A 25,443-nucleotide genomic window follows, 5' to 3' on the forward strand; every position below is an offset into this window, starting at 1 on the left:
AAAAAAAAAAAAAAAAGAAAAAAAGAAAAGAAAAAAAAACTACTGAGTCATCGTCAAAATTTCATAATTCTACTGTTAACCGAAACCACCCTCGATTTTACTCACCTCCTGCGGATAGAACGGCGCCTGTAGCGACACGCAGATCGCGTTAGCAAAATCGGCGAGGCTGATGACGATCAACGTGAGCCATTGCCTCTTGGTGAATTGAGCCATCATCGTAGTGACCTTTCTTTCCACCTCGTTCAACGACACCTTTCGGTCTTTGTCGTTCACCACCCTCTGCCTCGACAGTTCGAGCGTTGGAGATGGTTTTCGTCGCGTGGCATCAGGGACCACCGCCAAATACCAAGGCCAATCGGTCGTCGACTGATCGTCGATCGATTCGCTTCACCCTTGTCACTTTCCTCGGCCTCTCGCTTGTTTGCGCGCGTACGTTTAACAGCGTTCAACCCGGTTCGTTCCCGGGTGTGCTCTCGGAACGTCTGTGACCCGACTGCTCGAGGGACCGGTTGGTTTTCAACAAGGGAATCTTCGGGAAGCAACGGGAGAGAGCAAGGGTCGAAGGTCGAACGATACGGCGTGCTGCCACAGCTATAATTCTCATTATCGGGTAGCGTTGAGAGCGAGTTCGACGTTTCGTTTCTTGTTTCGAGCTGCATAATCCGTGGTTGTACGATGGAAGAGTAGATTATTAATTGAAAATTCTATTGATGGACGAATTTTGTGTTTCATCGTTGAGACGGTTCTCTTATTTTCGGTGTCTATTATCTAACGTTCTGACATCGAAATGTTGTAGGGGATATTTCGCAATGTGGCGTGTATGTAGGCCACGCGGTATTTAGTTGTTTCTGTTGTAATTATCTGTAAGTTGGCTGTTGAAATAAAATTTGTTTACAATGTGCTGGTAGAGAGGAGTCGTATCTTATGTTTCATCATCTGAATATTCTATTATCCCCATCGTATCGAAATGGTTTATTCGAAACGATTTTGATGGCCATTCAAACGAAATTCGTTCGCCACTATCGTACGAATATTCGAATCCTATTTGACACTGAAGATGATTCATTATTTTAAAGTTGCTTAATGATACAATGAAACATTGGAGAGACAATTGATAGATGAAATTACTGTAATAAATTTAAAAGAAATTTACAGATATTTACAATAATTGGTAGAATTTTGAAAAAATTTGATTCGTTCGCGTGAGAGAATTTTGAAATTCAACTTGTAAAAAAAAAAAGCACTGAAATGATACTTATAGCAATGATAAATCATAGTAAAAACAGATATAACACAGGTGCTATCTAACAAAAAAAAAAAAAAAAAAAAAATTCTAGAAAAGATTCGAAAGAAATGATAACGAGATACATGTTCTTCACAAGATATTCCTCTTTGAAGTAAAAGGTCTCTCTGAAACACCTCTCGTGTCATTAGAAATAAGAAAAATATATTAATGTCTTAGATACTTAAGTTCTTCAAATACCTAAATTCTAAGAAACAAAAAAGATACTTTAGCTGAGGTATGGTGTATGATGAATACATATGCATAGTGTACAGTGCTTGACGTCAATGAAAACAAGAAATATAGATATTTCGAGAAATGACGAATACAGTCAACATATTGTCATACTACACTATCTTTGTAAACAAGGAACTGTCAGAGTTTTGGCAGAGTGTCTTACAGCACACACAGATGATCTGATTACCTTTCAATCTCGAGGTTCACCTTTGACAACTTACATAGTCTGTGACGTAAAAACTCATCCAAGAGGCTGATAAGTCTGTTTAGTTTCCCTTTTTCCTTGTTATTTGCATTGATGTTTCAAGAAAGCTATACATAGTGGCGAACAAATTATACGTATGTATACACAGCGATATCGTACAATGTAGTTCACCACAAGTAGCAGAATGTAAGATTATTCGGTCAACAGATGACGGTTTCATGGAATCTTATAACTTTCGAGATGATATTGACTCTTTTAGAAATAATTGAGATTTATTTAATTAACGAGAAATCCTGAGGTAATGATGAGGAGATGATATTGACTCTTTTAAAAATAATTGAGATTTATTTAATTAACGAGAAATCCTGAGGTAATGATGAAAATGTAGATATTTGAGAGAAATGCGTAGATCATCTGCAGATGAAATTAAGTTATTATTATTATATCAATATTATATGCGTGTAATTACAATCTCTGTGCAGAGAAGTCATGATGTTCGAGTCAATTTTTGAAAGCGGACAGCACGTTTCTGAATAATTATCGGTTATTTTTCTCTGCACAGAGCTACTGTAACTACAGTGTGTGGCGTGTGACATAACATCGAGAAGTCAGTTGTACATTGAAATTAACGATGAGCGTATCATTCTACAAGTTTATTTTCCCGTTAAATGCGGCAGAAAATAGTACGGCGTGACTAAGATTGTTTGAATGTAAAATTAAAGAATTACGAAAATATTTGATGACTCGAAATAGACAAAATGAAACACTTCAGATGAAAAATGTTTCGTAATGAAGATAAACGAATCGTAGGCGAAGCAATTTGATAATGAAGAAAGAGGAGAAAGTATTTAATAAACAAAAGGAGAAACGACTTCTGAAATATTTCTCAGTTTCATAAAATATATTTCAAACAACCAAAGTTCTACCCTAGCACCAACTCAATAGCAACGATATTCACTCGATGATTCTCACAACGAATTTGCGAAACAGTATTCTCTCGAATCAATCCTCTTCATCTGCCATAAAGTGCAGCAAAAATGCACGATACATACAAATTTGAACCAAAGTCAAATCATCGTCAGTCCATCGAAATACTCCGTCTTCGAGAGCATTCTTCTTCGTCGTTTCATTGCCCAAACGCGATTCGTCCGTTTCACGATCCAAATCGCGCCTCGAGGAGTTAAGGGAACGTGATTTTCTTCGACAACGTTTACAGAAAAACAAGAGAGGAAAAAGAAAAAAGAAAAAAGAAAAAGAAAATAAAAAGAAACGATCCGAAGGAACTACGTGTCGCGAAGCCAAACTTTTAACGGGACCTTGCTCAAGGCCTTGCCAAGGAAACTCTTGAAATGTTTGGCGATGCTTGCACTGGCGGCTGGTCTCATCTCTTCGATGATCTCCTTCGCGTTCTGGTTGAGGAACTGATTCATCGCTTGGCCGATCACGTTGTCGCCATTTAATTGATCGACCACGCGGAATCGCGCTCGGGCCAGATTGAAATCGACCAACATCCGCGCCACTTTCAGGTAACGAACCCCGTCGCGGATCTCCTCCACTCCTTGGAGACGAGCGATCGCCTGAACGTCGCCTGAAAAAATACAATTTCATGCTCTTAATGCTACGAAGTAAAGGAACGTGTATTTGAATTATATTTTCGAACACACGAGCTCGGCAATTTTATAGAATATTTGAGAAATTTCACGTTTAAACGTGAGACGCGTCTGAGAGAATTTTCGGGAAAGATCGGAGAAGAAGATATAATGGAATCGCAGTTTTATATTTCGCTGTGTCGTTTGCAAAATGATATTTACGTTTTCTCGTGACCCTTGAAATTCTTTGTTTCAACTCTTAATTAATTGGAGTTTTATAGAGAAAATTTAGATGGAAATTTCTTTAAAAATTTGTCCAAAATTTTAATTGGCGTTTAGCACGTCCCTTCATTTTTCTATTATGAAGAAAAATAACGTTTTCGTCAAACCTTGAGTTTCTATACTTTTAGTGTCTTCTTCAAAATCAAGTTTTAAAGTTCAGAATTTCACGATTTAGCGACTCTGTATACATGCGCACTTCAATTACTATACAAATGTTAAAAATCAGTTGCGAAAACTTACACAGATATCTTTGTTTTTTGCATCGAAATTTAGATAGAAATTTCTTTAAAAACTTGTCCAAAAATTTTAATTGACGTTGGGCACGTCCCTTCATTTTTCTATTATTCCTGTAAATCACCAGGATGAAGAAAAATAACGTTTTCGTCAAACCTTCAGTTTCTATACTTTTGGTGTCTTCTTCAAAATCAAGTTTTAAAGTTTAGAATTTCGACGATTTAGCGACTCTGTATACATGCGCACTTCAATTGCTATACAAATGTTAAAAATCAGTTGTGAAAACTTACACAGATATCTTTGTTTTTTGCATCGAAATTTAGATAGAAATTTCTTTAAAAACTTGTCCAAAAAAAATTTTAATTGACGTTGGGCACGTCCCTTCATTTTTCTATTATTCCTGTAAATAACCAGGATGAAGAAAAATAACGTTTTCGTCAAACCTCGAGTCTCTGTACTTTTGGTGTCTTCTTCAAAATCAAGTTTTAAAGTTTAGAATTTCGACGATTTAGCGACTCTGTATACATGCGCACTTCAATTGCTATACAAATGTTAAAAATCAGTTGTGAAAACTTACACAGATATCTTTGTTTTTTGCATCGAAATTTAGATAGAAATTTCTTTAAAAACTTGTCCAAAAAAAATTTTAATTGACGTTGGGCACGTCCCTTCATTTTTCTATTATTCCTGTAAATAACCAGGATGAAGAAAAATGACGTTTTCGTCAAACCTCGAGTCTCTGTACTTTTGGTGTCTTCTTCAAAATCAAGTTTCAAAGTTTAGAATTTCACGATTTAGCGACTCTGTATACATGCGCACTTCAATTGCTATACAAATGCTAAAGATCAGTTGCGAACACTTATACAAATATCTTTGTTCTTTGCATCGAAGAATGCAATCTTTACTTACCGAAAAGTGCCCAGAATTCACCGTGGCTCTGAATGGGGAAGAGCAACACGTTTCCCGCCACTTCGTAACGGCCTTGTAGTTCGATCTTTGGAAACGATAAGTGAAGATCAAGCCTGTATGTCTTTACGTCGACTCGTGCCTTTATGAGCGAATAATTTCCTGCCCCTATGACCGTAATATTAGAGAACAACGCTCTAACACGAACGGCTCCTTGACCGTTCTCCATTCCTAGTTCCGGGATGATCAATGGCTCGATCGGAGGTAGATCCAAATCAGTGAGACCTGAAAGAATGGAATTTTATGTGGTGATAATGATTGATACAATTCTGTTTGCTTATGAAAGAACGTGGAAAAAGAATGGAAGTTATAAATTACTAATTACTTTCTCATTTTAAAATTGATATTCCTTTTACTTTAATTCACTAATAATAAGGATAAAACGAACGATTATTTAATTTGGTAAACACGAATATGTAGTTTTCAATATCGATATATTGATCATATCAACAGTAAAATGTTTTCTCTAATTTGATGAATTTTTGTATTTTGAATAGTCGACAAATTTTTATATTCGTTCATTTGTCTTTTAGTAATTAAAAAAGTGATTTGATTCTTTCGTGTCTTTGCATTCAACGTCTTAAATTTCGCTGTGTCGTTTACAAAGAGGTATTTGGAAATAAGGACACGAATCAATCAAGTATTCAAAGTCGTAGAAACGCCGCCCGTTTACGTAAGATCCTCAAGCAGGTCGAAATTACATGCCCTAATTAATTACTGATTATAAAACCAGCTGATTCACTGATGTTCGTAACTCTGTTACATAAGATCATACCTTTACTCTACATTTTTACATTTCTACGTTTCGAAGTGCTCTTAATTTTGTCAAGAGTAAACCCATTTCAACGTACAACAGTAATACTCAATTGACTATAGAAGATGACTACAGAAATTTACATTAAATTAACAAAAGAAGTCAAAATTCAAAATATTCAGTTTTATTTCTCAATAATATTTAATCCTCAACAATCTCAAAATTATATAGTAATATTATCGTTAACACGCTAATTAAAAGATTGATTGACGCAAACAAAATTTGCTGATTAATATATTCGATGATGTGACGTTCCAAACTTTTCGAATAATTTCTACTTACCCTTCAGCAAATATGGCTGCAGGTGGTTCAAAGTCTTCTTAAAGCATGAGTCTATCTTGGGATCTGATCTATTGCATGGTAATATGTACTCGGCTGTGGAAAACGAAGAATTTTGAAAGAATAAATTCAGAAGATTTCACGATCGTTTTTAGATGACGATAGACCCGTGAAATATTCAGTCACGCGATCGTTAACTTCGTTTGCTGGCTTGCCACGTGTCTTTCTACTTCCTGTACCTTTATGCAACCACTCTCACTTCCGATGCTGTCCATCGGAAAATTCACTCCAATTTCTGGGCTGTTTCAACTCTCTGAGACAACTGTAATTACTTTAACTTCAGTAATTACTTCATGATTATTTATGCTTCTTGGAATCTAGTTTCTCGCAGTGCTTTTTGATTTTTAGTTGATTTAGTTTCGAGACTTTTAAATATATTAATTATATAGCTTTTATTTAAAGGTTTCTTCTATGCACGAAATATATACACATGAATTATAGGGGTATGAAGGAGACAAATCAGTTTTTAAATTAATGAATTTCAAAGTAAATTTTAATTTAAATTCTAAAAATTAATTTAATTTCTAATCTTTAAAAGCACGTAACATTAAAAAAATACTTCTTACAAATTGACAATTTCATCATATTGAAAACGACTACATTTTCATAATCAGGTAAAGAATTTATACTTCGACGTATTCGAAGATCAATCTGTCACGCGAAAATGAATTAAAGATATATAAACTTCATATCAATTTTTATCGAAATTCTATACTTCTAAATAGAAAGGTTTATTAATTGTATCCAGAATTTTTCGTTATTGTAATTTTGTGTTCAAAGTATGCAATGATTTGGTTACTTCTCTCATTATTTGTTGTACCAACAAGGCTAACCACTCGCTTCTTCCTCATAGAAATGCGAAACACTATTCGGTTTACAGTCAATCGATCTTGACATACAATTCAATTCAACGCTTGTTGAATTCTCTAAATATCCGTGGAATTGATTTTCTCGTCGATAAAAGTTGGAAATTTGATATTGTGATGCAACATTTGCAGGATATATTCTATGATAATTTTTGTATGCATTGATAATGTTGTGATGAATTATACCTATTGTATTACATTTATATTATTCATATCGTTATGTTGATTTAATTTTATTGAAATAACGATACTTTTTCAAAATATCTAGTTACTATAATTAATATAATTATTGACACATAGTTTCTTCTTTCTCTTTAACTACAAAAGGACGTCTTTAACTACAAAGTTCATACTGAAATTTACTATTTTTGTTTCTATACTCTTTCGTTTCGATACTTGAATAATTATTGAACAATAAATTGCTTAATTTGCAATTCTAGATTTCTAACATTTCTAACATTTCTTTTCTGCTGTGTTCCTTAACCTACTGTAGACCAATGTTATTTATTTCAATCAATATTTTAATATTTTTTGATTATTGTAAATATCGTTGATGCAATTTAATTTTAAATAGTCTAAAATTAATTGAATTATAATATATGTACCAAAAAAAAAAGTATTAAAGTGACTTCAAACAAAGTTACTTAGAAAAAATTTTAAAGAACTCGATAAATGCAAATATTGATGCACGAAAATATTCGCGAGTGATTTCAACGCGTGTCATGTCATGATTACACTATGACGTATCATCAAGCATCTTAGCCGCCCGGGAAAATCATGCAATTATTATCTGCAGATAAATACGAAAAATTAATTTACACTGAAATTTTTAATAAATTATTACAAATGTCATAATCGACTAATTTTATGATTCTAATTATTATCAAAAATCGAATTGATGAAGCATAATGAACATTAATTGAAACAGTAAGTAATAATGAAGTGTAAGTGTACATGTGTAGCGTTAATAATCTTTTAACAAGCTTTTTTGATATTCACACGCATATGGTGAATATTGTATTAGTTTAAACTTTGAAAAAATGAAATTTTCAAGATGCACAATTAACAACTAAAAGAAGAACATGCACGTACGTCTTTTCAATTTCTCCTATAAATTGAATTGAATGTTGAATTGAATCATTTCAGAAGTTTCTTTAATTCATTGAAGGTCAATATTGAGTCAGCTCATTTTTTAACATTATTACTGTAAAAGTAAATTTCAACGATTCGCTTAAAATTTTTTGCTTCTGGATAGATTCTAGAATTTCATGAAATTTAATGAAATTGAGGTATTTATAACATTGCGTGATTCTTATTGGGTCAATAAAGACGATTTTAGTTTTCAGTTCAACGTCACTTATTATACTTCTTATTAACTTTTCTCTCTAAAACTTATCTTAGTGCTATAATTATTTTAAATACGTATACATCTCTGTTTACGAAGCTTTTGCTATTTTAGACACTGAAAACTGTTAGCAACTGTTTGATCTACTGACTCGAGAAAGCATAGAAGAGCATTCTTGTTGAATTATGTGCATCACATTGACACACTTCGTCCATTATTGTAGATATTTCCTTCTATTGTTTCATTTGCTCGCAAAGTTTAACATAATTTACACTAATTCACGATGCGTGTCTTATTACATGCAGAGTGGCAAGCATATGAAAATATTTACTTCCAAAATGTTTAGTTTATGTTCTTAGTTTATTTCTGTTCTGTGTACTTTATCCATTTGGATGATGATTTCATTGATTTTTCATGTACAATTTCTGTTGAATATAATCCTGTTACGGTTGTCGGATTGTTACGTTTCTATGTTACTCTCGTCTTGTTCAAAGTATAAGAAATATATTTCTACATTCTACAACGAAAGGAATAAAGCTACAAATATTTTTCATACGAGCATAAACATCTGCAAAATGGATGTAATCGACTATTTTATATTTCCAAAGTGCAAGAAATACACTTTTATTATTTTAGATTCTATATTAAATGAAAAATTTCATAAAAAGTTAAGTGAAAATCTCCATAAAAGAATTAGGCTACCAATAATACAACTAGCACCAACATTTTTTTCATTTTCTAGACAAAATTTCAGTAACTCAAAAAATCATTGGTGTACAACTATCACGCTTGTGCGATTTCTACATGTTACAATTCTTCCTGACAATGTGTTAAAAAAAAAAAAAAATAATAATAATAATAATAATAATACAAATCTTCTGCTACAAAAGTTTCCCACGAATGCATAAATGTCTGCTCGGTTAATAAGCCTACTACGCAAGGTCCATGACCAACCAAAGAATCTGGACCGTTCGATGCATCGTCCTGGTTGCGTGGAAATACGCTTTCACTCTCGAGGAATCGCGGCGAGGAGTCGAATTCGCGCGAAGACGAGCGTGTAGCTGGCTGGTGGGTACGTAATGCAAGACCAGCTCTAAGTAAGCGTCGGCCGCCACTTTCTCCGACCGATTACTGTCCGATTCACGAGCCCGTTACGCAACCTTCTGACATAACCTTCGCCACGCCATCGAGAGCTGTTACGCCATGCTCGCTACCATTACGTCGCGTCGCATCGATCACGATAACCAACGCCACACCATCGTTTAATTTTTTTTTAAATTTTCATTTCATTTCATTTGACCTGACCAGGTCGAACTCTGCAACGATGTTGGAATTTTAATTTTAACTGAGTTAATAAAAATAAAACTCGATGTTACGACGTTGATAGCAATAGGTGACACCTCGAACAAGTTGGAGAACAAAGAGTCTATGAAGTAATACTGTCGAAGTCTATGAATAAAATGTCTGCATGAGTGGCTAGTGGAATTTAGCTGAGGTCGAGAATTAATTTGGTATTTCAAAAATAAAATTATTGCCATCTCGTGGCTGTTAGATTAGTAAGATTACTTTGGAGAATAAGGTTGTTAAACATTAGAAGATTATTAAAATTAGTAAGAGTAATAATTTAGTTTAGAATTTTGAGAATAAGATGGTAATAATTAGGGGGGGGATATTTTAATTACTAAAATGTTATTATAATTAGGATGAGACATATCTGTTTGTAAAATGATTTTGTATTAATTCTCTTTTAAATTAAATTAGAATAGAATACATCCTGTTTAAAATGAAATAAAGATGATCGAAGCATCTCTATATAACTCTTTTATATTAACATTTTATATTAAATATTATACTATTATTTAGTATTAGATCAATTATTGTTTGCACAGTTTCGTGAGTTCTTGGATAATTTCGTACAATCATTCATAAAATTAAGTTGGGTAAATAAGATGAATGGGATCGGTGCTAGAATGAATTTTAATTAATTGAATCTGGTCCTCGAGCATTTTCTGAGAATTTTATTTAATGTTATAAATGATCATTATTAAATCTTTTTGTTTTGACTATAATTGAATGATTGATGAAATTTTGGGATATCTGAAACTTATTACTGGAAGCTTTAATAATATCTTTCATCGTTCGCTTCTATTTTTGCTTGATGGAAAATTTCAGGCTCTTGAGAATACGCATAGATATTTATGTTTCTTCGCAAAAACGAATTAATTACAGTAATGTCTTGTTGAAGTAAGCGCAATTAAAAATTTGCCTTGCAAATCAGACAATAAAACATCATTTCATTTTCAAAACAAGTTTGAAAACTCGACCTTTGATCAACACGAGAACGAAACTAGAAAATTCGCAAACATTCCAATCTATGATTTCCTTGTTCTCTGTCTGTACGTAGAAAGAGAAAGTATCGCGCCAAGGAAATGTCAAGAAAAATGTCCAATTCCATTTGTTCTCGTCCGCTTTGCTACTCTTGCTGCAATTAAATTTTCTGATTTCATTCTCGAAGCTTCAGGAGATTTATTGTCCAATTAAAATTCTATAATTAGAATGCGCGTTCTTTTCTGAAATTTTATTAAACATTCTCGCTAGGAAGTATCTGTGATTTCACCATCGACTCGATCGATAATTGTGCATATGATCTTTCAGTTCTCTGATTTTGTTTTCAAGAAGAATTCTCGAAGGAAAGAGATGGTAGAATGACATTCATCGGTAATATATTCTTTAGACGTCAATCCTTTGATGTTATTCTCAGGAAAAAAGAGTGTCTTCAAAAGACACAAAATAAAAATTCGCCAATTTCGATTTAAAATAGATATTGATTAATCCCAAGGAATGAAAATTCTATATAGTATAATAATGTCACATTTCCGAGGAAATAATCGATAAATCATCAACTTGGTCAAAACTCTAAATACGTGGTAGTTTTCGTACACACGTGTTCTTCACTTTCGTTTCGAACTCTCACAACTCGGATATCCTCCGAGTTTATCTCAGAGTTTTATCTTTATCCGCGAGAGAGAAGAGGGCGGAGAAAAAAAAGGGAACAATCGAACGATCGACACGGTCAAGACGCTGCACAAGGCATCTTCTCGATCTCTCGGAAGAAAGCGAACAATTTGACACGACAAAAGGAAACGCGTGCAACGCAACGGACTTCCGTGATATAATCGCTACAATTGCCCTCTACGTGGAAAGAGAAAGGTAGATACGCTCAATGATCGTAGAAGGAATAATTACTCGCTCGTAACTCCATTCTTACACTCGTTACGCACTCTTATTGATAATAAAGTTACACGCTGCACGAGAACAACACTTGTCAGCTTCCACGCGATCCCTCTCTGATTCTCAGCACTCTTAGATTATTATCCAGCGCGTTCACTTAAGCGAGAATTAACTCTTAGATCATCGTAAAATCGTGGAAAGTGGTTGCATAATGGCACTTGCTGTATTAACTCTCAAACGCCACTTCTTTTTTTTTTTTTTTCTTTTCTATTATTATAGTTGTCGATTAATTATTTCACTGGACCGTGGATTTCGATGCATTCAGTGGAAAGAAATTCGAAGCAGTTCTTGTCATATTCAAGCTGAAATTGTTGTCCTATTTAACAAGTGAAATAAATATTTGCCCAAGTTCTGATTTTTTAGATATTTATGAATTGAATTTTAATCGTACGCGAATCGTTTTAGTTTCATTGTACAATGTACGAACGCGCAGAGAAGTTTGAATGTCCGCGCGATATGATTATCGCTGTTAAATTACTCCAGAAAATTAATACTTTGACATGCACGTGTGCACTGTCTACGATGGAAATTCATTCGAATTGGAGAGTTCACGTGATAAGGATTCCCCACTCTATTCGTTCAACATTTCATTTACACGGCGATGTAATTCAATAAAAATTTTCATCGAACTCATTGAATTCTGCGTCCTCGATAAATGATGTTCCGACATGAGTAAATTATCACTGTAGCGTAAAATTGGCACTGAAGAGGCTTACGTATCTCGAAGTCGGGCTCGTTCAGCGCAGGATTGTTTCGTTGCTGATCCGAGAGCACGAGTTCTCCGGACAACAGTCCAAAAAGCATCGCACAGAGTATACTCCGCTGTTGCAACATCCTGAAGAACCTTCGACCTCCACTCGAGGCCCACTTGTTAATTGCAAATTATCCCTGAATGTTGAACAATCTCCAATTACGTGCCCCGAAGCACTTTGAAGTTTCTTCAACAAGAACGCGGAAACAAAATCGAAATTCTGTTTCAATTATTCACCAAATGATTCTCAATTAAGTCCCGTTGATTTTTTAATTTAAAAGATGCCCCTCCTCGGATACACTTTGTTTCATTGATCTTGTTTATCCGTTTCGTTAATCACTAATTTATGCACTGTACCCTTTCCTCTCCCCCTTTCTTTTTAATTAATTTGTTTCGATTCTAACGTTTGACGAAAAATATTTGTGTGTGAAACGAACGAGAAATGGTGGATGAAAACGAGGGATCAGGGTGGTAGCTAGACGGATCGATTCTCGTAAACTAAACATGCGTTCTCTTCGTATTCTGTCTTATATGCGAGCGTTCCCCTACTCTGAGAGCTTCTGTTCGGCTTTAAACGCCGTCTCTTCTTTTCATTTCTCACAGGTGTAATTGATACCACCTTGTCCCGTGACTTGGAGAATTAATTTTTGGTAAAAATTGGGAAACGATTCGCTCGGTACGGCTCCTCACATTTTTATTCTTCTTACTTTCGTTCAATGTGAACACTCTCGACTTAATATTTTGCCTCGTTATTTGTTAGATTTAATTAAAATGTTTAATTTTTTTTAAATTTCGTATTTATTTGTTTATCCTTGTTTGTGTTGCGCGTTCCTTCTCATTTTTATGCTCATTAATTTAGAAATTACCAGATGAATTAATTTTTCTGTCAGTGTCATTCGTTTATACTTTAACAAATTAATGTAGTCTATGTTTATTGCTTTCTCCATTTTTATTTATAAAAAATTTCAGATCCACTATTGCAACTAAAGTTTGACTCCACAATAGTTTTTTTTTTTTATTATTAATTGCCAGGACAAATTAATCGACTCGAAAATGTCATTTACAATGCAATTAAAATCATCAAATCGATGAAGTTAAAAACGTCAAATCAAATGAATTATAAATCAATACTTCAATTCGATAAATTGTGAATTGAGTTAAGAATCAACACCCCCATCCCCAGATCGACGATTGCCACATTTTTAACCTACTTTCAGTTCCCAATAGTCAATCACCCTGTCACGTTATTTAAAAAGAAAAAAGAAATACACAATATTTCTCTCCGTCACAAATAATTATACTACTCGAGTAAACCGCGAATAAAGAAAAAAAGAAAACGTTCATTACACGTTTACGCGATTCAGAGACGGATCTAGAGCGACGCTCGGCGTGTTAAAATTGTCGTGAGTGTGGAATTTTGTAATCGAATTGCCGGCAAGAGGTGACACTTAATTTTCAGAGTTCAGGATTGCTCAATGGCCGTGGTGAACACATAGTGAACATAATAGCCAGGACTGAAAAATGTATATGCACTGCCAAATGAATGGCGCGCTTTGCGTAATCGCGCTTTGCTGGATCATTGCGAGATCTCTACGTCATCCGTACGACCTGTTACAGGCATTTTAATCATATTAATTGTTCCATTTGTTGGGGAACGTTCGTTTCGTATTCTTCATTGCGACTTCTCTGCGACCATTGTCTTCTACATTTTCATAAATCACGTTTAGAGAAATTGGGGGGGGGGGGGGGATTATTTCGAAATCCAACGATTTCTTACCTTTTTGCGATATTAATTTTTTAATTCTGTTATTTTCTATTTTCTGATATCTGAATTTATATATATATAAATGATAAAATGTATATAATAATATATGAATTTATATATATTTATATTTATATTATATAAGATATATAATATATATATATATATATATATATATATATATATATATATATGTAAATGATAAAATATATATAATATAATATAATATAATGATATAAGATATATAAATATAATATATATAATAATGAAAAAATTACTGAACTTGTCTTGTCTCACATTTCAATGATTTCTTGTTTCCTTGCAGTGCAACAGTAGTTCAATAATTTTTTCACTTTTCATCCTTCTCAATTTTTTTCTGACTTTTGACTCTTTACATTTCAATGATTTCTGACTTCCTTGTCATATAAAATTCAATGATCTCTAGCTTCTTTTTTTTCTCCAATTTTTTTTGCAATTTTTTTTGCAAATATCTTTCAATTTGATACAATTTTTGCTTCCTTTTAGTCAAATTATGTAAGCCCTGAAGCTCCTCTTTTTTGAAATTTTGATTTTTTAAACATTCTCGACGGAATATCATTCCTTTCAATAAAAATTCCTTTTACTAGAATTAATCTTCGTCTCATCTCATCAAACTAATTTTACCTCGATAACAATTCGATAAAGGATTTTAATCGAATCTAGAATAGTAATAAATTATATAATGGTAATATGTTGATTGAGACAAAATTGAGGAAGAGACTTGAAGTTTCGAATAATTAAAAGCATTATATTCGTTCATATCGACGATTTATTTTAAGCCACAAGTCGATGGGTATTAATGGCTGATAATAGTCACGGTGTTCGTTGCACAGTTGGCCATGAATATATAATGTGGCATTGTCTTTTCGAATTGGTCCTTGATAGAGATCGTGTATTGCATACTTGACAAATTACTCGGAAATTAGCGACGAAGGAAGCTACATTTTGCAAGACTTCTTTCAGTCTGATAGAATAGTATCGACACAAGATTTATCACACCATAATCGAATATGAATGAATAATTTTGTAATTTTATCGAATGATATGTAGAATATTTATTAAATTTGTAATTTTATTAAAATTGTATTTATTAAAATTGTAATTTTGTCGAATGATATGTAGAATATTTATTAAATTTGTAATTTTATTAAAATTGTATTTATTAAAATTGTAATTTTATCGAATGATATGTAGAATATTTATTAAATTTGTAATTTTATTGAAATTGTATTTATTAAAATTGTAATTTTGTCGAACGATATGTAGAATATTTATTAAATTTGTAATTTTATTAATATTGTAATTTTATCGAGTGATATATAGAATATTTATTAAGTTTGTAATTTTATTAAAATTGTATTTATTAAAATTATAATTTTGTCGAATGATATGTAGAATATTTATTAAATATTTTACACGTATAATATTTTTATTTTCAAATATGCGAATATCCTTTTTAACTACGTTAAATTTTATATTTATTAAGAACAAATTAATATATTTATTAATATAACCGAGAAACAAATATGACTTTATTAAGATTTACACAACGATTTTAATAGATTAATTACTGTATTTTCATATTCTCCATTCTGTACTTTTATATTCCATGGTTATTATTTTCAATTATTATTCTCCAGTATTTTAGACAGTTCGTATTATTTACACATTTGTAATTATTACACTGCGTCATAATCAAATGCACTTTACATGCATTAAATTATGGTTCAGTTTGTCTAATCTTTCAACAAAGGGAAACGCGAACGTTGTGTGAGTAAACGAATTCAATCCGCTTTCAACGGTCGGTTGTTTGAACACCTTGAAACTTTCGGATATTTCACAGCGTTTGGAGAAATTCCGAAAGAACTTGCCGTTGTTGCCTAATTTGGAGTTCGTAAGAAACGAAATGTCGACATCTCCTTTTACCCTGTACTTCATGTGGATTCTGAACAAGTTCTTCAGAAGCGTACATAGATTACAAATAGAACATAGAAAATAAAACAAAACATAAAAAACTAAAAAACATAGAAAACAAATATGTAGAAATAAGAAACGACGTGGAGTTATCTATTCTCAAAAATTAGAAGCTTCTTAAATTTCGTATTCGTCTTGAATCAATTGAAAGAATCATTAAATATTTGAGTTACTTTGTTAATCTAGTTACTAATCTTGAGTTACTTTCAATAATCTAAATGTTTCAAATAATCTTTTAACCACCTTTTCAATAATTTCTTGACTTCTTTAAATTTCTTTAAATTTTTAAATTTTCCAATCACCAGAGAATTAAAAACTCAAGTTCCTTTGACGTTTTGATCTTTTGTTTTTTCTTCGAATAATTTCTTAAATAACTGAGAAAAAGACGAGGTAAACATATTGAAACAACACAAACGCAACAGAAACAATTTGCATGCGCATCATCGTTCGTAAAATCATGATAATATTTTCGATAATACTAATTGATTAACTTTATAAGGAAAAAGGCTAATATAGGTGTCTCGTAAATTTTTAATGGCGTCCCATTGCTGGCCTGGAGTTACATCGAGATTTCCGAACCCGTCGATTTCTCGGTCGAATGTCTTTAATTTCTCTGCAGTGTCTTTCGTAACAGCGTCATTATTTGACGAGAATAGCTGAGAAGAAGAGTTGATTGCAACGCCTCATTTTTGAAACTGATATTATGAGCATTAAAACGGTTACTTCGTTTCAAGTTGTAACTCGCAATTTCAATTCGCTGTGGATAAACTCTCGTTGAAAAAAAAAAAAAAAGAAAAACTATCAAAATGTGATCACTGGTACTAAAATTAATATCTGACAGTAAGTGAATTTCTGAAATAAGAAATAAGAAAGTACAGAATGGATCTCTCGTCTTGTGGACCGTCTTGTGGTCTGAAATATCCAGGAAAAATTAAACACAATCTTGTGTGATATTTAACAATTTTATAAAAACATTATACATTGAATCCTCAAAAGAAACCTACAATTTTAGAAATCAATGTGCACTTCTATTTTAATTTTACAATTCTATTGTAATTGTTATGTATGAATTGTTAAAATTAATCAATAAAAATGTTTGAGATAGTAGAGAATCCAATTCATTCGTAATAATAATAATAATAATAATCATTAAACTGTTAATTTGAAAATATTGAAAAATTTAACCGTTAAAGTTGTTAAATATTGTGTGACACGTTATTATAAAACGTTATTGACAATATAATTTCTTATAAGTAATTTTTATAAAAGTTTCAAATAATAGATATTTAGAAATGTTACAGAAATGAATTAATGATTTCAATGTCATAGATAAATTATTAGAAATATTAGAAGATTGAGAAATTTTATTGAAAAAATTGTTCAATTTTTTTAGGCGTACGTATATACGCAACAAAAGTTCAAGCGGTAATAAATTTTTTGCCAGTATTGGGCAAAATTTTATTCGAACGAACGGATCAAAATAATGAATAAAATTTTATTCATTTGATTTGAATTCCTACTACTTGTAGCGCTGCGATGCAAAACCTGTTCAAATCGGTATAGTAGAACGTGACACGAAAATGGTAAAGGGGGCCGCAGAGCCCCCCCGAGCTGTATGTGACCATATAGACAAGATACGCGTACAATAATTAATGCACGATAATTTTAAAATCGTAGATTGAATTTTTTTTAGATAATGTATTATGCTTTTTTAAATGTTCTATTCAATCACCAATAAAAGAAAAGAATTTTTTTAAAATACGTTTTAAAACAGAAATGACAGAAAAGAAACAATTGTGCAAATAAAACATTTCTCGAGAAATTTAAATATATAGAACCAAAAACATATTTCCAGCAAGAATAAATTTCTCAAAGTTACTAATGTAATTTGTAATAATCCAAGTTATAAACTTCTTCGATAGTCAATGACTGAATCACAGTCAAAAGGCTATTACTTAAACAAAAATATCTCTCGATCTTTTCTCTTCATTTTTCAATAATCTGTAGATGTATTTACATTGTTGCCTAGTCTACGAAAACTTACAAAATGATTCAATACACGAGACCGACATTTATAATATAATATAAAATATAGTATAAAACATTTTACTTTAAGATGGTAGTAGCACGTTCTCCGGGAACATCGAGAAAATCACGTTCGTGAAATCAATGATCAACGTGGCGATGGTTTCCTCCAATTTCGGCCTGATCTCTTCTATCACCATGTTCCAGTTGTCGTTGAGAAAGAGATTCATAGCCGCTGAGAGTGTCTCGTCACCGTCGAACAAATTATCCAGATACACAGTAGCGTACCCAATATCGAACTCGACGTAAATGTCCTCCACCCTTTGATGAATCAATCCTGTTCTCTCGTCGCAATAACGCGTCAATTGTAGAGCCATGATAACGTCGATGTCTGTGAAGTTTCCGTGAGCAACGCCGTTTCCTGTGATCGGCAACATCAAGATTCTGCCGTCCATGATGTAATTCGCTATCATTTCCAGCCGCGGAATGTAGAGGTTCAGGCGTATTATATTTTCCTCCAGGTCGAACCTGATTGAAAAATGTTTTTCGTGAGGTTAACTTGATCACTCGAGATTATGGAGGGTTCTTGGAAACAATTTTGAGGCAGAAATGATAAAAAGAATCGAGTATCTTTCTGATTTTTAGTCTCTTGAAATGTCAAATCTCCTAGTTTTCAGGGAAAGAATTTCCTTTTTTTGTTTTTTACACTTTGAAATTAAATTTAGAATCTAACAGAGACTTTTTAATTTTTTAACAGAGAATTGAAGAACTTTTTTGACAATTTACTTTATAATAGTTTATAATACTTTATAATACTTTGAAGTCGATTTTTAAGAATCGAAAGGAATTGAGATATTGATTCAATATTGTTCAACAATATAGAATATTATTTTAACTCAATTACTTGAGAATTAGTGACAAATTTCCAGTGAAAATTATTGCGATAAAATGTCTCTAAATACATGAAATTCCTTAACATGTAATAGATCAGATGATCTTTAATTTAAAATTTCAGAGAAATGTAGAAAATATTAAGTTACTTCGCGTTTATATTTTTGCTTAAGATACCTTTTAATTTCATCCTGATATTAATTAATTTATATTAATAATATTAATTTACAAAAAGTAGTATACAATATCTAGTATACAAATGTGCATTGAGATGCAAAGACGTACCTGATGCTTTTAGGTACGAAGTTAGTTCCACCATATATGGACACGTTGTTATACCTCGCGTGAATATGAATCGGACCGGAAGTTTGATCAATTTCAATCTCCTCTAAGCGAAATGGTTCACACGCTGGAATCCCAAGGCCAGGTATTCCATTTTTTAAATACGGTCTCAACGAAACGACACTTTCCATTAAACAGTCGTTCAAGAATGGGTCATTTTGATGACATATCTTCAAGAACGACGCTGAAGAAAATCAAATTGTCCATTTAACCAGAGCAAATAAAATAAAATAATAAAATGCGATAATTCTACACGATACGTTTGTTTCAAAATGACAGTTTATTTTCGTACAACGGACATTTTATTCGTCGTATAACTTATTTATTCTCTTGTCCAACGATTCGAATTACATTTTGTATAAAAATTTCTATTTTATCAATTATAAATGTGAGCAGCTTCTTTTTCTCTTTGTAACAAGAATAAATTCAAGTATTACGGTCGTTGTTCGTCAGCCTTCAACTCAGGTTAGGTCTGAATTCTTTATATACTCAGATCGCATGATTTTACGTACGATTCATCGCGAATTAAATGCGAGTGTTCTAGATGCAACGTTAACGCCTGCATACCGGGCGTTTGAAAAATAATGTACTCCTTAGAATGCAGAAATTAATTTCAATCTTCTTAAGAAAATAAAGTTACATTAGATTTATCAATTGAAAGTATTTTTTGAGAATATTTGTTGCAGATAAAGTTGAATTTCAGGAAATGTACAGTTCAACGCAACGTGATTATTATCGCGGATAGTTTATTTAAATGTCACAGTGAAGAAACACGTATCTATGCACGAAACAAAGAAAAAAAAATAAGATACTTACGAATTTCTGAAACAGGTAATGCAACAGACAGGCAGTTTGTCACGAAAAGTGCTAACAGGAATTCGTAGTGTGGCATTGTTGTTGTCACGACGAGGTTCGATCACGAAATAATATCGTGCCATCGAAAATCGCGAACGTATCATCGATTGGTAATCCGCTGACATCGCCATTTCTATTATACCTCCAGCTCCTTTTAGGGATTACGCAATTTAATGTCCCGATATTTGTCAGTTTTATTGCACTTGTCATTCTTGGCAAGTTGAGACAATGACTCAAGGAAGTAAAATGTGACTTCTGAATATTTTTAACTGAGATAGTGACTATATATTCGTAAAAGGTTCTAATAAGTGTCCGAATACTTTCATAAACAACGAAGTTTCATCAAGATATAACAAAACGTTCCAAAATCAAAATTCCAAGAAGTTAGTCTTTTTATCTAATATAGTCTATTGAGATAAAAATAAAACAGCCTCATCCTCATCATTTTCCCAAGTATGTACGTTGGTCTCTAACAAAATTTTACTAGGCTAGGTAATAAAGTAGTTGAGAATGGTTCACCAATTTCTTACAATAAAAATTCAATTTCAAAAATGAAACTATACTCTTTCAGTGAAGAACCAATCTTCTCGTACCGTTTCAAGCATGTTCCAACAGTTTCCTCAGTCATCTCACCTAAACATCACGAACGATTCCAATAAGAATTCGAACGCTCTTACGAGCAAACTACGCCCGACAGAATTTCACACCCCAAATCAAAATTCCAAGAAGGACGCTTCAACAGCGTCGTTCATCAAGAGAAAAAAAACCTAGCCTCACCTTCACCCAAAAACCAACCTCCTCGCGCCTTCTCAAGCGTATACGCATTTACCCCCAACCTTCTCGCCGAATCATCGAACAAAGCACAACCTACCACGCTCCCCATTAAGCACCTCGTCGCAGGTACCACATACCGCGATGTACATTTAAGAACAAGCATATTACGCAACAGCTCCAACGGCGCTCTATTTGCGGCGTTTTAGACCCGGCTGGGCTGCCATGATCTCTTCCACTTAAGGTCGGGAAAGGACCTTGCCCTCTATTAGACGTTTCATCGAACACGCTATGCAACTAGCTGAGAGAAGAAAGAGAGAGAGAGAGAGAGAGAGAGAGAAAAGAAGGCGTGTAAACATTTAAAAAGATCACCTAGTTAACGAACCCCAGAGGAATCAGAGTATGGTCCATGGCCTAGATCCGGTGCCCTTCCACGACGCTGTATAAAACCGCCGGGCAAACGCATCATCCACTCGCGATCCTCGCTTTTGCACGAGCACCGCACGCCTGTAGAGAAACGCTAAGATAAGAAACAACCGAGGTAACGGCGAGAGTAACGATGGTGAAGAATCTCGTCGACTTGGCTTCAGTCTTACTGGATTATTAAATCGGAAACAGCGTGGAGGAGCGGGGGATCATCGGCCCGGGTGTCAAAGTGTTGTTGTGCGCCGCTCTCTTCTGCTTGCTTTTGACTTTCATCGTGGTCGCCATCGTTCTTCTCTTGGTGTTCAAGCCTGTCTACGTTTGGCAGATCAAGAGCTTAGAATAGAAGTCTTTCTCGGAGATCTCGTCGACTCTTGGGAAACTCGAGAAATTCAGCTTGGAATACATTCGAAGACCGTTGATTCGACTACGAAATTATTAATTAGGATATTATCGACAGATAATATTCGAAAATACCGCGACTCTTGGAGAAGCATTCTGATTAAAACATCTTTGACTTTTGGAGGAAGGAAATTCGAAAAGTTCTGCTCGCAAGAACCGAGTAATATTTAATAGTATTTATTAAATAGTATTTAAGCACTACCACAGAACAATTTCTCAATTGAAATAACAAACCTACGCAATGACGAAGATCGTAGCCATCGCGCTCTTAGCATTGGGCCTGCTGGCCCTGGCAAACTCTCAGGGAACCCTGCTGGAAATGTCTCAGCAACTCTGGACGAAGCTTCTGTCAGGCGGGTTCTCGAAGGCGGGCAAGCTAGACCCGCTGAAAGTGCCAGTGATCAAGGTGGACCAGTCCGAAGGGAACACCAGCTACCGAGTAATCCTTCGGAACGTAGAAATCACGGGATTGAACGAATCGACTCTGGACAGCATCCACATAGCTCGAGGTCGTCTGAAGTCGAACCTCAGTGAACTCGAGGCTGGCTACGTGAGCTACAGCGACTTGAGAGACCTGGACTCGATCAGATACAGGTTCCACACGTTGATCAAGGAGCCTAAGGAGCAGAACGAAAGCTTCGAGGCCATCGTCTCCGCCGCGGGGAATCAGGGGAACAAGTTCGTGGCCAGCGCCAGAGAGCAAGAGAGCCGCTTCGAGAGACTCAGACAGTACGATCCCTTCCTCATGAAGATCCAAGCGGAGAAAATGAAGGAGCCGGCGGTCGATCGTGCTCAGAGTAATCGTAAATCGAACCGGGAGCCGGACTTTCCTACGTACAACATGGAGAACGCGAAAGTCCTCTCGAAATCGGACACCACGCGAATCATAGAGAATCTGAGGTATCCCGCGGACGTTCAACTGATGTACGCGATGGGCGCGATGAACACTGGACTGAATTCGAGGAATTACGAGCAGCAGGAGAGTTACGACAGGTCTAGATCGGGCTCTTACAACAGTCGGAGCAGAGAACGCGAGGAACAGAGTTATAGAGGAGACGAGAATTTCGGTAGTAGAAGGACCGAGGAACGTTACAGGGACGTTGAGACTTCAGCGTCTGAGAACGTAGAGAGTAGAGTGACTGGCCAGAGGTTTGTTCCCGGGCAGATCAGCAGGGAACAGGCATATGGTGGAGAGTCGAGGCGTCTGGAGAAGCAACCGGGTTACATCGATATCGTTTACGCCGATGGGAACCGTAATGGCGGCGTGAGACGCTTTGGGAATGACAGGATCGAGTCCAGGAAAGATGCGAGAGTATTCGGTGTGAAGGATACATCGAAGGTACGAACGAAATGATTTTTCTATGGCTGTTTACTGAACGATTATTACACCAAACACCTGCAGTTTCGATTGCAAAATACTGTGTGCTATATGAAAGTCGTACATATTATAAAACTATAGTTACATCGTTACATGTATACATGTACAGAATTTAATTACGCATTACAGCATAATTGCTTCTAAAAGTAACAGAAAGGATGACTGGGAAAATCAGAGAACTTCTAACGTGATATTTATTTGAAAGTTTCGATCCTATTCGATGAAGGTTCGACTATAATTGAAAGTACTGCTTTTCTTTGCCAAAATACTTATAGACGGTTCGAACCTGCCTCGTAGAGATTCGAGTATACTGGTAATATACTTGAACCCATCTCCACTGTTTCGGGAGAGAGGATCTTCGTAATTTTCTTTCAGGGAACAGATACGATCGATTTGTTAATTTTTTTTTTTAGATAAGTAACGATTTTCTAATCCGCTTTCTGCAAGTTGATCGATTCCTCTTCCTGCTTTGTACGTTGCGAGTTTCCGTTAGAAAGCGACATAAAAAGTGATAAAATTCATCTTTCTGCATTGTAGCTTCCTGGTGTTTAGTTTAAATGCTACGTTGCTGATGCGATTAGGTGAATATATAGCGTAATATTAAATATTAGCTTTCAAAGACACATGTGAAATTGGTTCGAGATGGTAGATGGAATTGCATAATCGTTTTCCTCGTTAGAGTGAAAATGTTACATGTGTTTAAAATTACCATTGTTACGAAATGAATTTACAAGTTCATTAAGAATCTTTCGAGTAATTGGCAAGTAATTATAGATCGTTATAATGAACGTGGTAGAACGTGATAGAATATCGTAGATTCAATTACAAAATACGATGTATGACATTATTAAAATTATGTTAAATTAGTCAAAGTCCTGCGAAATCGTAAAAGAACCTTCAAATAATTTAAATTTTAATGCGGAAAATATTAAACTCTCAAATTCCATCAGATATTCTAAAAAAAAAAAAAAAATCCCAAGAGAAAACACTTGAAGAAATCTTCTTCCGAAAAAGAGAAACGTAGCAAAGAGTCTTAAAAATTCCAAAACTCCTTGAATGATTCACTGAGAGACCTTAAAGTTCCACAAGAAACCATAAACATCTCAAAGAGATGAAAAAGAAAAGAAAAGAAAAACAGTAATACAAGAGAATTAGCATTAATCATCGGTAAATGAACAGGTTACTCCAGCAATTTCACGCATGTCTCATTAGTCGTAAACGCTACAATGGTTATTTACTATCGTAAGTAGGTATTGCTACCATCGTCCATAAATTTTCTTCTTAACAATCTCATCGTTATGCTTTCCTCCCTCTCTGCGAGCTGTTAACGTAGTTGAGAACTTATGTAAATAGGATATCCTCGAGAGCAGACGAGTTATTAGTGGCAATTGTACCGACGGAGAATCCTTGTCGAAGAGAAACGATGCAGTCAAGGCGGCCATACAGGCAAAAAGGTTGGACGGTTTGTCTAGATACGCGAAGAACTACCAAGAGAATCAAGGATACTTCGAGGAAGGGATGCAGCTGGTTTATCATTATGGCGGGATGAATGGGACGAAGCCTGAAGGAGGGAAGTTCCCTCAAGGAGCTAGACAGAAGCGTGCTCACAGAGGGAATGATACCGATGTGAGTGTTACGAATCTTCCTGTCATTATTGATGTTTCGGTTACATTTTTAATTAGGTTTCAGTTACTCTTCTAACGTTAATTATTTCTTTAGCTTTATATTTAAGTAGAAGGTCAAACAGATGGTTCACTTTATGTAGTTAAAATAATTCTTAAAATAATTAATATAATTAAAATAATTCTTAAAATAATTAATATAATTAAAATAATTTTTAAAATAATTAATATAATTAAAATAATTTTTAAAATAATTAATATAATTAAAATAAATCTTAAAATAATTAATATAATTAAAGTAATTCTTATAATAATTAATATAATTAAAATAAATCCTAAAATAATTAATATAATTAAAATAATTCTTATAATAATTAATATATTTAAAATAAATCTTAAAATAATTAATATAATTAAAATAATTCTTTATATAATTAAAGTAATTCTTATAATAATTAATATAATTAAAATAAATCTTAAAATAATTAATATAATTAAAATAATTCTTTATATAATTAAAATAATTCTTAAAATAATTAATATAATTAAAATAAATCTTAAAATAATTAATATAATTAAAATAATTCTTTATATAATTAAAATAATTCTTAAAATAATTAATATAATTAAAATAAATCTTAAAATAATTAATATAATTAAAATAATTCTTTATATAATTAAAATAATTCTTAAAATAATTAATATAATTAAAATAATTCTTAAAATAATTAATATAATTAAAATAATTTTTAAAATAA

The 25,443-nt window shown here is 33.5% G+C and overlaps 4 protein-coding genes across 4 annotated transcripts in view; 1 reads left to right on the top strand and 3 right to left on the bottom strand.

Annotated features, from left to right (window-relative positions):
- LOC122536635 (MFS-type transporter SLC18B1-like) overlaps window positions 1–691 on the bottom strand; it is a 10,704-nt gene extending 10,013 nt beyond the window's left edge. The window contains exon 1 of the mRNA XM_043669127.1: window positions 106–691. Coding sequence (XP_043525062.1) covers window positions 106–216 — 111 coding nt within the window. The 5' untranslated portion in view covers window positions 217–691. The remainder of the gene's footprint in view (window positions 1–105) is intronic.
- Window positions 692–2,139: 1,448 nt separating this feature from the next.
- LOC122536631 lies at window positions 2,140–12,707 on the bottom strand. Its single transcript, XM_043669123.1, has 4 exons — window positions 12,167–12,707; window positions 5,892–5,984; window positions 4,739–5,020; window positions 2,140–3,312 (listed from the first exon to the last, which is right to left on the bottom strand). Exons 1-4 carry the CDS (start codon window positions 12,282–12,284, stop codon window positions 3,008–3,010), a joined length of 798 nt encoding a protein of 265 aa, XP_043525058.1. The 5' UTR covers window positions 12,285–12,707; the 3' UTR covers window positions 2,140–3,007.
- A 5,114-nt stretch (window positions 12,708–17,821) lies between these two features.
- Window positions 17,822–20,149, bottom strand: LOC122536632 (protein takeout-like). Its single transcript, XM_043669124.1, has 3 exons — window positions 20,051–20,149; window positions 19,178–19,418; window positions 17,822–18,529 (listed from the first exon to the last, which is right to left on the bottom strand). Exons 1-3 carry the CDS (start codon window positions 20,124–20,126, stop codon window positions 18,088–18,090), a joined length of 759 nt encoding a protein of 252 aa, XP_043525059.1. The 5' UTR covers window positions 20,127–20,149; the 3' UTR covers window positions 17,822–18,087.
- A 1,702-nt stretch (window positions 20,150–21,851) lies between these two features.
- Window positions 21,852–25,443, top strand: part of LOC122536630 — a 7,684-nt gene continuing 4,092 nt past the window's right edge. The window contains exons 1-2 of the mRNA XM_043669121.1: window positions 21,852–23,024; window positions 24,417–24,689. Coding sequence (XP_043525056.1) covers window positions 21,927–23,024; window positions 24,417–24,689 — 1,371 coding nt within the window. The 5' untranslated portion in view covers window positions 21,852–21,926. The remainder of the gene's footprint in view (window positions 23,025–24,416; window positions 24,690–25,443) is intronic.

This window comes from Frieseomelitta varia, unplaced genomic scaffold (genome assembly GCF_011392965.1).
Source record: "Frieseomelitta varia isolate USP_RPSP 00005682 unplaced genomic scaffold, Fvar_1.2 scaffold_857, whole genome shotgun sequence".
Lineage (NCBI taxonomy): Eukaryota > Metazoa > Arthropoda > Insecta > Hymenoptera > Apidae > Frieseomelitta > Frieseomelitta varia.